The 16,309-nt window shown below is 41.8% G+C and overlaps 1 protein-coding gene across 4 annotated transcripts in view; it reads left to right on the top strand.

Moving 5' to 3' along the window:
* MDN1 (midasin AAA ATPase 1) overlaps nt 1-16,309 on the top strand; it is a 175,688-nt gene that overhangs the window by 138,482 nt on the left and 20,897 nt on the right. For all 4 annotated transcript variants that reach the window (XM_039529043.1, XM_039529044.1, XM_039529046.1 and 1 more), the window contains exons 71-82: nt 202-311; nt 745-818; nt 1,054-1,249; nt 3,682-3,841; nt 3,984-4,130; nt 6,377-6,503; nt 7,977-8,082; nt 8,809-8,924; nt 13,268-13,753; nt 14,535-14,764; nt 15,660-15,806; nt 16,002-16,174. In XM_039529043.1, coding sequence (XP_039384977.1) covers nt 202-311; nt 745-818; nt 1,054-1,249; nt 3,682-3,841; nt 3,984-4,130; nt 6,377-6,503; nt 7,977-8,082; nt 8,809-8,924; nt 13,268-13,753; nt 14,535-14,764; nt 15,660-15,806; nt 16,002-16,174 — 2,072 coding nt within the window. The remainder of the gene's footprint in view (nt 1-201; nt 312-744; nt 819-1,053; nt 1,250-3,681; nt 3,842-3,983; nt 4,131-6,376; nt 6,504-7,976; nt 8,083-8,808; nt 8,925-13,267; nt 13,754-14,534; nt 14,765-15,659; nt 15,807-16,001; nt 16,175-16,309) is intronic.

The following is a 16,309-nucleotide window of genomic DNA, read 5'->3' on the forward strand; positions in this document are numbered from 1 at the left end:
ATGATTCCAGACACTGGAAACGGATTACAAGAGTCCACAGGTGCAACATACAGCTCACTTACTGTAGTGCCTACTGCCCTGCTTTTCATAGTGTTTCTATCAGTATTGCTGAGTTTCATGAATCCAAAGAGATGGATGTTGATATTGAAGAAAATGTTATCTTTGAAAGAAGCTTGTTGTTACAGCTCTGTTCTCTTCCAGATATGCTGTGCAGCATTCTTTGGAACCTATACAATTATTACAAGCAGTTTGCAGAATGTGTACAGGCCAGGATCACTGAACTTCGTCAGCCTATAGAAAAAGAACTTAAGGTAAGAATAGCAGCTTTCCTCAAACAATGTGCTGAATTGTCGGAAGGAACAGTGAGGCAGGTGTCATCGTTTGAACTGCACTGAATAGTTCTACTGGTTACTGAAATTCCTATGGAAGCCTTCCTCACACTCCACCTTGTGTGAAAATTAGCTGACTGAGAGGGTTGGTTGTAGTTTTTGTCTGGAGTTAGTCAGTTCCACTTAACCAGAGAGATTACAGCAGAGTGATGAGGCCCATATGGATCTAACCACGTTGTCTGTGCAACACTTCCAGCACAAATGTGTACACTAGCAGAAGGTGAATATGAATGCCTTGCTATTTGGGGCTGTCAGCGCATTAACACATCCTTTTTTTTTTGTGATTGCAGTATTTGCATTTAAAAGCATTGTGTTTTTAAGGAATATTTCATTAGCAGTTTCTCTTCTATTACAGGAATTTGTGAAAATTTCTAAGTGGAATGATGTCAGCTTCTGGGCTATAAAACAGTCTGTGGAGAAGACACACAGGTAACATGGAAATTTTGGAAGAAAGGGACCATTTTGGGATCCAGTGTGATAGACTGTATATGCACATACTGTATTTCTAACTTCCTACTGGTTGGATTCTGTGCAGCACTGAGCTTGTTATATCACTGGGGTTTTATTTATACCATAGAACCATATCTGCTCTCGGAAGATAAGAAAGCTTCAAGAAAAGAATGTTTGATAATCTTGTGGGGTGTTGTTTTTTTTTGTTGATTAGGACCCTCTTTAAATTCATGAAGAAGTTTGAATCTGTTCTGAAGGAGCCCTGTCGACCTGCTCTGGTTGAGAGTGATAAAGAAGAAGCGCTAGACTGCTTGGAGAGGCAGGAAGAGTCTGAGAACCAAGAGACTAAAGTTCAAAGGTTAAACAGCATACTAAGAAAAACTTTGTCTGCTAGAACAGATGCTGCCCAGGTATGTGCACTTCTTATTCTAATTACAAGCATGTTCTGCATTCTGATTTGAATGTTGATTTTGTTTTTATATGACTTTCTGCACAAGCCAGTGCCAAAAGCCTCTTCTTTGAGTGTTGTCAAAGTTTTTTAAAGTATGTCTTTTGTCTTTCAGTTGTGATTTGTGTGATAAAATGTGGGTCAAGAGGGAGGGAATGCGATGAATATGCTTAGCGTCAGTATTGCACAGTAAGCTTTGCCATGCAGAGTAATCTGTATTCCAGTTAAGATCTGTTAGTGGATGTGTACATTGTCTCCAAGTACTCAGGCATTGGCTGTGGTGGTCTTTTACCTACCTAGTCAGTACAATAACAGTGTCAGGGAAGACGGCTTATTTTGCCTTTCTGTCTGAAAGGGCTATGGTATTAGGTGAGGAGGAGAATTTCTGATTCAAATAAATTGATAACTCTTAGCCCTCCTGGATTCAGCTCTAAATTCTATTAGCATGTAATCCAGCCAAGAGGGGAAGTTATCCTGTTTACATTCTGAAACGGATTCATGTTCCCATTGAAGTATTAGTGTTTTAAGGGTTAATAAACTTATATAATAAATACATACAATTAATAAATAAAATCTAACTGAAATTCCTGAGAATATTAGCTTGGATGAAATTGGCTCAGATATTTCCATCTGGCAGTTTCCTGGATTCTGTTCGATTTCTTCACACTGGGAGAGTGTTTGATATTTTTTTTTCTTCTCTCTCTGTCCCTGCATTGTTACTTCAGTATGGCAATCTGAGAGGGGATCTGATACAATTCTAACGTGGTCACTTTTATGTTATTGTATTCCTTGCAATAGAAGCATATACTGTTGCTGATTATCAACTATTAGCTCATTTTACAAGTTTAATGATGCAGATAATTCTGTCCTGGAGAGAATGAAACAACCACAGCAAGCGATAAACGAGTTGAGAAAGCCCTGAGGAATAACTGTTAACCAGCCCAGGGGATAATTCCAGACACTCTGTGGTTTATAATTATGCTACTTTGCAGTTAACTATTAGCCTCCATCTGAATATCTTTAAAGCTGTTTGCAGATACCAATTAAACCTCTCAGTCTTTCAGTGTGGGGGTAATAAGTAGGGTTATTCTTGACTTGTGGATTGAGAAACTGAGATTTATATTGCAACTTACCCCAGTGTTGGTGTGGACAAAATGTGTAATTGAACTCAGTATTTTGATTAAGCCACAAGACTTTTGAATTATATGCTGATTAGATAGCAAATGTTTTGGGTTTCAGCTGTATGTGGAGCTTTAGGAATGGTTTACAGCAAGTTGCTATGATTAAGGCTAAGATTTTGTCATGGATATTTTTAGTAAAAATCACAGGGGGGGGCAGCAAGGGGCCATGGCCCTCCCAGTTTTGAAAGTGGATGGGTGTGGCCGCCTGCCCCTCCTCCCCCCCTCCCACCTCCGTGGCCCTACCCCCCATCCAGGCTGGAATCTGGAGCCCAGTCCAGGTAAGAGAAGCCCAGGAAGCATGGGCAGCTGTGGGGAGCCACATGCTCCACCTGCCCATGGTGGGAGAGCCCAAGAGCAGCCTCCGTCCTGTGTCCTGGACCCCCTTCCAGGGCAGGTGGAGGGTCTGCAGCTCCTCACAGCTGCCTGGGAGGCTCTTACCATGACCCAGCTGTTCGGCCTCTGAGGCCCTTCCCTCGCCCAAGCTGGAGTCCGGCGTGGGCAGCTGTGGGGAGGTGTGGACCCTGTACCTGCCCTGGGCTGGGGACACGGGGGGCAGGGATACGGGCCGGGGGCTGCTCTCGGGCTCTCACCCAGGGCACATGGAGGGGCCCAGGCTCCCCAGCCCAGCTCTAGCCTGGGTGGGGCCTTGGAGGGAAAGGGGTGGGGCTACGGAGGGGGTGATCTTAGTGACCCCCCCACACACACTTCTAGGAAGAATCCATTGCTCCTGGAACCTTGGGGAAGGAAGGGGAATCCAGTACCCACCCACCCACAGCTTCGGGATCCCCTCAGCACCCACGGTGGCTGGGAGCTGCAAGGGCCCCCACCCACTATGGTGGCTCAGAGCTCCAGGACCAATGGCTCAGAATCGGGGTCCCCCCTGCCACCTGCAACAACTGAGAGTTCTGGAGCCAGCAGCTTGGAGCTCTGGGTCTCCAGCCTCCTGCGGTGGCTGAAAGCTTCCAGTTTCCCCACCGCCCACAATGGCTCGGAGCTCTGGGGTCCCCACCGCCCGTGGTGCTGAGGGGCCCCCATCACCTGCAGTGCTCAGAGCTCCAGGCCCCCGCTGGCTGACAGCTCCAGCCCCACCACCCTGGGGCTGAAGTGGAAAATGTTACGGAAGTCACAGACTCTGTGACATAATCTTAGCCTTAGCTACGATCTATGTGGAGCTGTATGTTGATATGGATGCTGATTTCTTCCATTTTCACAGACTGTGCTCTCAGAAAAATGCTATGGTGGAGTTATGTTTGATACAGAATCTCTTCAGTGTCGTTTGCCCAAGCTCACGAAGCGAATGAAGATGTTGTGTGCAACTCTTATGAAGAAGAACTCATTTCTAGACCGGGTGGAGAGTCTTGAGCAGTTTACAGGGGAGTATTGGAAACACATGACTGTGTGACCAAAAAAATCTAAGAGCATTTTCTTAATCAGCTATGTATATAGATCCTTTCCATAATTAGTTTATGCATGTTGAGGTTCCAAGTCTCTCTCCTTCTACTGTCTCCCATACAGGTGATATCATTGCCTCTGTGCTTGAACTGCAGAACTTAACAGTTAATCAGGCTGCAGATAAGGAAAAGCAGAAGTCAGAGGTCAAACATATTCTTATGCAGAAACAACGGGCCTTATCAGATCTCTTTAAAAGCCTTACTGAAACAGGTGAGATTTACTTTAAATGTGATTGGGTTAAAAATTCAGAAGATGTAGGATAGAATACTTTTGCTAATAAACACACACACTGAGTGATAGTTTCATTCTCCAGATTGAGGCATCATGCATAATGTTTTCACGAGCATGTAAACTTGTATTTAACTGTTTTGGATTTGTGTATCAAAGCTTCATGTAGGTCAATATTTTGGTGTCAGTCAGGATTATTAGAACAGTCTTTCCATTCAATTGTGTTGCATTACATTATATGCAATATGATCTCTATTTCAAAGCATTTATTCAGAATATTTAGTCAGGGGCCACTGTCCTACTTTAGAAGTGGGAGGGGACTCGGTACCCATTCACTGATTCAAAGCTAATGTGAAATGAGTTGGTGATTCCAGTCTCATCTCTAGTGAAAAAGGGCCTACATTTCAGTGGCTAGTATTGGTAGAGAAGCTAAGGAACGAATGGACATGAAGGCTGAACTGCTTGCCTGGGGAAGTGGTCCCTTAAGAACAAGCTAAGGCATGTTAGAAAGGCAGTGCAGGAAGTTTTAAAGATAAATGGAGAGCTCCAAAGCTACTGGTCCAGCACTGTTTCCATTCTTGTCATATTGACTCCTTTTCATAAGCTGTCCTGGATCACTGAAATTACCAAAATGTGTAACCTCCACACAAGCAAATGCTTCTCAGTGCTTCTCTGTGGCCTCTCTTAGCTTGGTCATTGTTTTACTGGCCCTCAAGCCCCAGCAGCCTTCTCAACAGCTTCCTGAAGCTTTTTTAAACCTCAGCTTTTTCCCAGCCTTACATCCTACCCAAGTCTTTCTTGCCCATCTCTTGGCTGAGTAACTGTGTTTACAGTAAGTGACTTTATAGACCGACTTATTGCCCAGTTTAATGCCCTGACACTTTACCCTTTTTTTGCCTTACATGTGACTATGGGCGGTAAACTTTAAATACTGTGTAATAGGCCACAATGGATGGCTGTTGTCAACATTTTCTTTTTCCCTTGTCCCTATTCTACCAATCTCTAGCCAGAAACATAGGTTTGCAAGTCACAGTGTGTGTGTATTTTATCATGAGTCTTATATTGTGTGGTGTCTCTTTTTTTAAAGCCCCAGCTTCTAGAAGCATGTGGTTAGGTGAGATTCTCAACTTTCATTTAAAAAAAGTTAAGTTCATAGGCCTTATAGTTGCAGAGAGAACCTTGAAAGTATGACACTATTGAGTCCCTAAAGTGCGCCCTAAAGGCTCAGGCCAGAAGGCAAGTGAAAAGCATTAAATGTATTATTTTTAAAATCTCATGATTACTTCTGAGGGGCTTGACTCATGATTTTTATGTGTTGGCAATACTTGAGAGAGAGCATTTCTCAGGGCATGTTGTGTAAGGAGTTCCCAGAATACCAAGATCAGTTTTATTTAGATGGCCATACACATTAATGGCTCTATGTGGAATGTGTCCCCATAGATGGACTTTCTGCTTTTGATAGTGGTCTGTGATAACTCTAATGAAATAGATACTTTGCAAGAAGGTTGCTGGTCAATGGATGTAATGTTGTAGGCAGGTGGTAGTGTCTGGTAGGTAGGGAACTGGCCTGGCCATCACACATGGGTTCTATTTCTGCCTCTACCACTGCAACACCATGGGAATTTAACCTTTCTGTGCTTTAGTTTCCTCACGTAAGATGGGGAAAGTGCTGCGTGCTTGCTGCTGTGGTTATTCTCCGTTTTGTTTGAAAACTTGGTATATGTGACTTGCTGTTGTGACTTGAATTTATTTGATGCTATTATATAATACTTACTTGATTATAAAAATTATATTCACAAGTGCTTTGAAAGTACTATTTAAGTTGGCTTGTGTGAAAGCAACATTATACTTAACCCAGTTCAAAACAACTGCTGAATAACAAGGTGAAGACTGATTGTCCCTGGTTTTATTTGACACTTCAGTTTTTGCCTTTCGGATGCATGTTTTTTGGTTTGCTTCTGCCTTGTTTTACTACTCTTCCCATTTTCAAATCACCCGTAAGGTTAATGTCTACTCGTCTTCATTCAGTACTTTTCTGTGTGTTTCTCCATCATGATCTTGAATTAGCTACTAACGTATTGTTGCCTAAAGGGCTGTTGGCCTCAGAAAAAAACCTTTTGTGTGTGTTAGCGTAATTGGTACTGACTAGGTCTCATACTGTATAACAAAGTACCAGAGCATGAAGACATGGTATAAGTGGGTTTTTTTTTTTTTTAATGCCTTTCTAGGTTTGTCATATCGAAAAGGCCTTGCTTGGTCTCGTTCAAAAGACCCTCAGGATATGCTTTGTCTGCACCCCTTGGATTTACACAGTGCACTAGCCCTAGTCAACTGCACACATGAATTGGATGCCAAGTACGTACTTAGCATTTTATACTTTTGGACTGTAATATTAACCATCAACATAACTTACAAAATGAAGTGCATCTGGAATGACTTGTTCTGCCTAGTCTTTCTGGATTATTTATAGGTTTGGTTTTTTTTCTTACATCTATGAATTACTTTTACTTTAACTATATGGTCAGTAAACCACTGAAAATATTATTCCTATTGTAGTACCACCTACAATTTTACTATAACTAAAAACACTTGAGGGGAAAATATTTTTCAATCAAAATGGAAGCAGAAAAACACTTAACTTTTTTTAACGAATGTTTAGGAATTTAGAACCATAGGAATTCCTTTTCCAGATCAAACCAGTGGTCCATCTAGGCTAGTTTCCTGTCTCCAACAAATGTTTGAGAGGAAGATGCAAGGTCTCCAAAGCAGGGAGTTATGGATTAACCTGCCCATAGGGAAGCATTTTTCATAAACCCCTCGGTCAAACATCTTATGCCCTGAAGCATGAGGGTTTATATCCCTTCCAAATGTAGGGGTTTATTTATAATTTTACTTTCTCAACAACAAAATAAGGAGAAAGAGTTCTGTACTGGAATCTAGACTACAGGTATGTCTACACCAGGGGTCCCCAACACGGTGCCTGCGTCCTGGCCAGCAGTGAAGCATCCGCCGAAATGCTGCCGAATTTCTGCGGCATTTCGTCGGCGATGCCTCTTGACGACGACGCTTGCTGCCGACAAGCAACGTCATCGAGAGGCGTCGCCGCCGAAATGCCGCAGAAATTCGGCAGCATTTCGGCAGATGCTCCACCGCCGCCACGGTCCTTCGTCTGGTGCCCGCCAGACGAAAAGGTTGGGGACCACTGGTCTACACTGACACTTTGTCGGCAAAACTTTTGTCATTCAGGGGTGTTTAAAACCCCTCTCCCATCCCACTGAACGTCAGAAATTTTACCGACAAAAAGCACCGGTGTGAACAGGGCTTTGATGGCAGGAGCACTCTCCTGCTGATAAAGCTGCTGGTGCTAGTGGGGGGTGGACGTTTTTTGTCGGCAGGAGAACCCTCTCCTGCCAACAAACAGCAGCTACACTGTGTGGCTTTTAGCGGCACGGCTGTAACAGCACAACCGTGTGTAGTGTAGCTAGAGCCTTAGTCATTTAAAAAAATTCCAACTTAGTGTCCCTTTAAATTGTGAATGTGACATAGGGATGAGTTGGATCACCCCAAGTCTCAATTATAATTACTACTCAGATTCTTCAGTAGCTTCAATTTTTTAGTATTTTTTTTCCCGTAGAACAGCCATGGAGGAACTGAAAAACTTTGTTTACTTCTATGATCATTTATTTAATAAAGTTGCAGAAAAATTGTTGGCTAAATGCACGGATAAATCCAGCTTCTCTAAGCTTGGTGATACCAGTCCTGCTGTTAAGCCTTCCAGGATCCTGACGTTGTGTATCTTTAAAGTCAGACTTATTCATATTCTTTCAGGTTGCTGACAGAGATTTCTTCTGTCTGGGATGGATGCCAAAAGTACTTCTATCGATCTCTTGCACGCCACTCTAGGCTTCAGACAGCATTATTAGCACCTGCCAAGGTAAAGGAGTAACAGCAAGCAAAAATGGAGAATGGTTTTTATCTGAATTTTATTTTACCACTTTGAACTTGGAGTTGGGATTTTCTGATACTGAGTTGAGTCACAGTCATAGAAGATCTATGTTTATTTAAACTCTGGTTTGGGGACAGCATTCCAACTTAGTGATTTAAAACTATTGAGAGTCTCTGGCTTTGTGAATATATAACTTAAAAAATAACCAGAGATGTTATTTAATAATCTATATTGTATGTACAGCATCTTTCATTCCAAATTGCTTATTGCATTGTACGTATACAGGAATCCCATTAGCCTTTCTTGTACTTTCTTGTAGCCTTTCTTGTAATCCAAATTATCCAGTGTGGGATTTGGTCAGTACAATAGCATTGATATTTCTACTTTCATGAAAAGTGCTCTGGGATATATAATGATCAGACTTGGTCAGAGCCTCCATTCTGTGTCTCATGCAAAAGATAGCATCTTCAACAGCGAAGTGCCTATACCTTGTGTGGGTTTTAGTTTAGTATTGAAAGGGGAAAAAATGGTTCCTGTTAAATCAGCTCCACCTTCTGCAGTACCTGAGGCTTTCCCAGGTATTCCCTCATCCAAGCACTGATTAAGCCTGATGCTGTTTTGCATGTGATCTTGTTAGATCTCACAGTCCAAGGCAGTGTGATGTAATTGAACACAGTTTTAGTCACCTTTGCTTGCTCTGCCGCCTCTCTTCAGGAAATTGGACTAGGTAGCATTGACAGATGTAAAGGATTCACTGCACACCTTATGAAGACGCTTGTTAAGCAGAGGAGCTCACTCACTGCCTTGACAGAACAATGGATAATACTGAGGTATCTCACATTTTATTAGTATAGCCTTATTTTAAAATGGTGAAGAGGAGGTTGACTCTAAATATTTAAATTTATAAAAGGATGGAAAATTGCATGATAAAAGGAATAGATTTCTCTTTTTTTATTTTTTGCCTATACAGCTGATGTCTCAAATAAAAGGAAAAGAATTGTGATTAGGCCATATTTGTCCCCTCTCTCAGTGCACAGATCAATTTCAGACCAATATAATATTAATGTGTTTAATTCAGTAGACTAACAGCTCCACCTTCTGGAATTAAAATGTGGAGCAAGAGTCACAACTGAGCTCAAATCTGGGCAAGCAGATTGAAAATTTAGTAAATGAGTAGCCTACCAAGAATCAAAACATTTAAGAGAAATGAGAGACCTACACAACTGAAGGCCAGAAAAGAATCACACTACAAAATTATATCAACATCCTTTGATTGTCAAACATAAGCGATTTGATAGTGATAGTGCCTTGAGATTGGACTTGTTTGTTTAACTTGTATCTTAGCTTGTCAAGTTTTGGGGAAAATTAATTGGCCAGCAAGTGGCTGACAAACATTACTCCTGGGGGAATTCTGCACCAAAAAATTAAAAATTCTGCATATTTTGTCAAAATAACACAATACAATCATACCAGTTTCAATTATTGTGGTAATTTATTTCAAAATATCTGTCAGCAAGTATGTCTGTAACAATACAGACCAAAAAAAAAAGATTCTAATTTTTTTTGACAAATAGGCATATTAATATAGAACTTTGAGTAATTCATTTAAAATACAATACAAAACTATATTTCCTGCACTTGTCAGAAGCAGTGCAAACACCTGGGGGAGTCAGAGGTAATGGAGGAGCTGAGGGAGAGGGGAAGAGCCTGGGAGTGAACCTGGAGGGTGTTGGGTATGGGTGGGAGGAGGATTGTTAGGGAGTTAGGAAGCATTCCCCATGCAGACCCTGGCTGACCCCTAGCCTCTCCCATTCAGTCAGGCACAACCGCCCCTCTCCCCCAAACCCCTGATCCCCATGTTTCCCTGCAGCCCCCCACCCCTAGGCTCAACGCCGTCACACCACTAGCTCCTGAGCAATGTTCCTTCTAATTTTTTCCATCCATGGGCAGGATTAATTTTGTTATGTGCACTGAGGTAATATGAGGATATGCGCCACCAGTAGAAACAAAAAACCTAGATATAATATATATTTTTTAAAAGTTACCAATAGGGATAATTACTCCAGCCAGGACAGGCTAGGCATTTTAGAGCTCACTACTCAAAGAATTTAAATTTAAGTGTAAGAGAGAAATAAAAATTATGAAATGCATGGACCAGTCAAAAAACTAAAATAACACACTTTGAAAGAATAAAATTACAGAGGATATATGTGCATTGTAGGAAGTACTCCTTCTTATAACACACGAACTAGGGGCCACCAAATGAAATTAATAGGCAGCAAGTTTAAAACGAAAAAAGGAAGTATTTTTTCACACAACGCATAGTTAACCTGTGGAACTCCTTGCCAGAGAATGTTGTGAAGGCCAAGAGTATAACAGGATTCAAAAAAGAACTAGATAAATTCATGGAGGATAGGTCCATCAATGGCTATTAGCCAGGATGGGCGGGGATGGTGTCCCTAGCCTCTGTTTGCCAGAAGCTGGGAATGAGCGACAGCGGATGGATCACTTGATGATTACCTGTTCTGTTCATTCCCTCTGGGGCCACTGGCATTGGCTACTGTCAGAAGACAGGATATTGGGCTAGATGGACCTTTGGTCTTACCCAGTAATGCCTTCTTACAAAGTACCAAGAAGTAACAACAGTAATAATATAAGTATATGTTGGAAAGTGAGTATGTATGAAAGACTGTGTGAGAGAGTGAGACAGAGACACTGTGTGTGCGTGCATGCGCGCCCGTGTGCGCGCGCTGGTTGCTGGGGAAGTTTCTGAAAGACGCAGTGCACTGTCTCTTTAAGGCACTCATTGAAAGCTCTCCTGCTCTGTCCTGAGCCCTGTCTCCTCCTCCCACTCTGCAGAGATGGGGTAGGGGGAGAGGAGAGACAGAATGTGTGAGGGGGATGAGTGTGACAGAGACAGAGATTGTGTGAGCTGGCGGCTGGGGAAGTCTCAGAGCATGTCTATACTTACCAGTAGATCCGCATTGTTGATTTACGGGTCTGGTGAAGACGCACTAAATTGATCGGCAAGCACTCTATGCATGCCCAGTGCTGCAGAATTCCCCTACGGGTTTTTTTTCCCCCCACAGAAAATACATTCTGCCCCTGAAGTGCTGTGAGCTGGCTGTTCTGGGGCAACAGTGGCCTATGGTGGGCAAAAGGTGGAACTGCAGTACTCAGCAAAACGCTTTTTATGCAGGGGCGGGATGGGAATTATGTGGGACAGATTAATTCTATGCATCTGCAGATGTGCAGAATTCCCCTAGGAGTAACACATGACTCTCTAAGTGAAAATACAGAAACCTCAGCAGAGTATAAAAGAAAAATCTTGTATAGTTGGATATTTAGTTTGGAGGGGTTTGCAGCTCTTGGGCTGAAAAAAATGATCACCAGTGCACAATAAATACCTTGTCTTTAGCCATTTTATTCCACTCTCAGTCACTTCTGGATGACTTAGGCCTGCTCTACACTACACGTTTAAACCGAATTTAGCAGTGTAAAACCGATTTAACCCTGCACCCGTCCACACAACGAGGCCCTTTATATCGATATAAAGGGCTCTTTAAACCGATTTCTGTACTCCTCCCCGACGAGAGGAGTAGCGCTGAAATCGGTATTGCCATGTCGGATTAGGGTTAGTGTGGCCGCAAATTGACGGTATTGGCCTCCGGGTGGTATCCCACAGTGCACCATTGTGACCGCTCTGGAAAGCCATCTGAACTCGGATGCACTGGCCAGGTAGACAGGAAAAGCCCTGCGAACCTTTGAATTTCATTTCCTGTTTGCCCAGCGTGGAGCTCTGATCAGCACGGGTGGCGATGCAGTCCCAAATCCAAAAAGAGCTCCAGCATGGACCGTACGGGAGATACTGGATCTAATCGCTGTATGGGGAGACAAATCTGTTCTATCAGAGCTCTGTTACAGAAGACGAAATGACAAAGCATTTGAAAAAATCTCCAGGCTATGCTAGACAGAGGCCACAGCACAGTGCTGTGTGACAAGCGTAACGGAAAGCCAAAGAATCAAATGGACGCTCATGGAGGGAGGGAGGGGTTACTGAGGTCTCCAGCTATCCCACAGTCCCCGCAGTCTCCGAAAAGCATTTGCATCCTTGGCTGAGCTCCCAATCCAGGGAAAAAGGGCACAAAATGATTGTCTGCCGTTGCTTTCACGGAGGAAGGATTGAGTGACGACATTTACCCAGAATCACCCGTGACACTGTTTTTGCATTGGGATCTCAACCCAGAATTCCAATGGGCGGGGGGAGACTGCGGGGATAACTACGGGATAGCTACCCACAGTGCAACGCTCCGGAAATCGACGCTAGCCTCGGTACATGGACGCACACTGCCGAATTAATGTGCTTAGTGTGGCCGCATGCACTCGACTTTATACAATCTGTTTTACAAAACCGGTTTATGTAAAATCGGAATAATCCTGTAGTGTAGACATACCTTTACTGATATCCCTGCCAATTCCACTGTCTTGCTCATGCACCCATAAATTCTTTCTGTAACACTATAGAACTGTCTATGATGTTGAGTTAGGGACTGTTCTCTTAGGTTTTTGTACGACTCCCAATCTGAATTAGAGCCTTTTGGTGCTACTGCAATGTAAATATTTATTGATATTTTTCTGTACTTCACATAATTCCTTGCAATAGTCTGACTGTATAAAGAATGCAGAGATATTTAGCTGCATTTCTGTCACTTGAAATGTATGGCAGGTTCATGTGATCATTTTTCATGAGCTTTCTCTCTGGAAAATGCTGGCTTGGTAGGATTTATCCACTTTAAATAGTGGAAGAAGTGAAGAATAATTGAATGTAGGCCAGGGAGCTTGTTAATCTTATTTGTTTTTAATAAACCTGGAGTATTTTGATGAGGAGGACCTCAAGAAACTCATGTGTACAGAATGTGGGGGAGGAGCTTCATTTTCTAGCTTTCAAGAGATTATTGCAAATCAATCAGAAAATATATTGAAATAATTAAAAATATCCTAAATGTCCTTTATTAAAAGTTATTTGTATCTGGATGGGAAAAGTGATGATATTATAACAATATTTTACATACTTCTGATTTTATATTCTAAGATTCTACTTTAAGGAAATGTGATTCCATATTTGAATACAAAGTCTTTTTAACCTTTTTTCTTGTATGACTCTTCTAAACAGGAATGTCCTGAGTTGTGTACAGGAGATTGATTCAAGGATGAATGTTACTAGAGACTATAATGTAGCCTTTCCTCCTCAAGATAGTATTCAGCAGTGGACTGAGAGACTGCAACATCTTGCCATGCAATGTGTGATGGTCATTGAGCAGCTATCTTGGTTTGTACAGTGCTGCCCAAGAGAACAGTCTTTAATCTGTAGTCATGGTGTAAGGACGGATATGAAAACAAACATTCCCCAGTGTAAAGGAACTGAACAGAATCTGGAAAATGCCCAGATGGGAATACCTGATCTAATCCAATCAGAGCTAAAATACCTATCTCCAGTGGCTGCAGAGCAACTACCCTCCGGATGCAGGATGCGAAAACAGGATCAGTTGTGGCAGCAGTTGTCTGCAAGAGTGACTGAGATGCTCGCGGAGATTAAGGCCGTGAAAGCAGATATAGACAGAATAAGACAACAGTCTTGTGAGACCTTATTTTATTCCTGGTGAGTTGTGTGCATACATAGAATTGAAACACTTTCTGTGCATTTGGAAATTCATAAGATTTAACAATATACCCGGGAAGTAAATTAAAAAGCTTGCCAATATTGCTGCAATTTGAAACATTTTTTTAAGAATCTGAAAGATATACTTCTTTCCTGCTTACTTTTAACCTTAGAAATATTTGGGATGTCAAATCTGTCCTTTCCTGATTTTTCTGGAGTACTTGTTGGTAATCTCAAATAGAAATTGGGACGTCCCACATCCTTAAGTGAAAGAGGCAGGCTTGTTGAATCTTTAACAAAGATTTCTTCTGCTAAGTGTTTCTCTGTTGTTTGAGTTAAATAGTTATTAACAAAAACAAACAAATTCTTTTAAATAATCCAACCAAAAATTCCTTGCACTCTGTTGCTCAGCGTTTGTCTCTGGTCTCCAGTGATATCATCCCACTGGTTCTCCTGTTGGTCCTATAGTTCCAATTTAGACAAGGCATGAATTTCTAATGTAAAAATACAAGTAGATTATTTTTTATAGTTACAAAAAAAACGCCCCAAACCACCACCACCTCAAGTTTTTTTTATACATCACAAAAAAGCAAAGCAGTACATACTCCATCTGTCCTTTTCAGGTCCCCTTTAAGCATATTATACTTCATATGGGTGGCATCAGTGCTTGTTTCCATGACTTTTATTCCATTAGGAAATAAAGTAATCTCCATCTTAGAGAAAAGGCATAATTTTAAATGTATGTTTCTTTCAGTATTATGCCATTTCTTTCTTCTTATAGGAAAGATTTTGAAGTTTGCAGTTCAGGGCTGAGCTGTTTGTTGAAAGTCTCAACTCAGTTGCAGAGCATAGAGTCCTTATATGTTCTTCAAGGGATGGAAGGTATGAAGTCTACGAAGCAGATGGCATTAATCAAGAGCCTAGAATACATCCAAGCGGAAGTTAATAAAACTGCCGCAGACTTCACTACCTGGAAAACCCAGCTTCTCGGTTTGACTTCAGACTGTGTTGGTAAGGACTGCTCCTCTAAGTCTTGAAATTTAAATGAGAATTCAGGACATCTGAGCTGAAATGTGCCTAGGGCGCAGTAAAACTAGTTTGGTCTAGTCTGAACTTTTTGTCCATTGCAAAGTCATCACACAACTTGTGTAGTCTATAGTGTCTGCTTAATTTTGTAGTTGTAGGATTAAGAAAAATACTTTGGGAGGGATGTATGAGGAAACTTGCATAGTGCCAGTCTGCACTATGCACAACATAATTCCATGAGTGCAAATATTCACCCACACAGTGTGGGAGAAAATTAATGCACTATTTTGTTGGCTGTTGTCTTCCATGAGCTTGCTTTGAGCAAGTATTTTTTTAAGCCAAAGAATTGTCAATGTCTTGTGATCTTTCAGAGTGTCTCTTTTAATGATGGGCAAACCTCCCACATTTCATTTTGGCTAACCCCTGAAAAGTTTGAATGCTTCGCTAAAAATGTTGAGGTTCACTGCTACACCATCCCCCACTACCTTTTTAGAGATCTCTCTGGTTGGTCCCAGATGCACCTGTCCTTTTAAACTTCCCATGCTTTTGGACTCTACCGGTCAATGTGCATTGGACACCGAAGTCTTAACCCAGATGCTGGGGCTGGAACCGCTGGACCACTGCAGAGTTGATTAAACGCCTCCTTGCCCAAATTTTTAAGTCTGAGTGCTCTGCTTCTCTTTAATGAAGCTTTCAGCACATCCCTAATAACATCTGTTGTCTATCCCCGGAAAAGTGTTACTCTCCAAATTTTAAATAGGTGCCAGTCAATGTATCATGTAGAGCAATGTGTGCTGTATATGAGGAAAACATGCTGACTAATAATGCATTTAAATTTAATGCATTCCCATGTTAAGCTGGCAATTTTATGTTTCAAAAGGGAACCAAGAATCAGATGATGGGTTTGTAGAACATTTCTCTGTGCAAGTAGAAACTGCCATTCATGTTGTCCTGTATGCCATCCAGTGTTTAACGGAGAGAAAACAGGAAAAAGGAAAGGAGAAAGAAAAATGCTCAGAGGAAGATGGTAAGTCTGTGAGTGTAAGTTATGCGCACCTAGATTACCCCTGTATTTAAGTAGCATCTGTTACTGAATATCACAGATTTCATGTTAATTGGAACGACCTATGAAACTTGATAAGGTTAAGAATTGGTGGATTTCTTACTTTGAGAGTCTAGAGACTGTTTTTGGTAACTTCGTGTTTCTGTATTTCTGTCAAAGAGGAGGAGGCCTCAGCAGACAGACTCAAGTCAGGGCTTTTAACTAAGCTCTTGGATGAAGACCTCTATGCTGATGTGAGTTCTCTGCATGTGCAGAAAATAATTTCTGCCATTTCAGAACTCCTGGAAAGACTGAAATCTTATGGAGAGGATTGCACAGCAGACAAACACATGGTAAATTCATTCTTCCCCTTCTCTTTGTATTGTGGTCCCAAGGGAGGAAGATTTGAACATGGGTTCATAAATATTTACTGTCTCTGCCTCGCCACCTACCCCATCTGCACTTATCCTCAGAATTGGAAAGACGTG

The sequence above is a fragment of the Mauremys reevesii genome, linkage group 3 (genome assembly GCF_016161935.1).
Source record: "Mauremys reevesii isolate NIE-2019 linkage group 3, ASM1616193v1, whole genome shotgun sequence".
In the NCBI taxonomy this organism is placed as follows: Eukaryota; Metazoa; Chordata; order Testudines; family Geoemydidae; genus Mauremys; species Mauremys reevesii.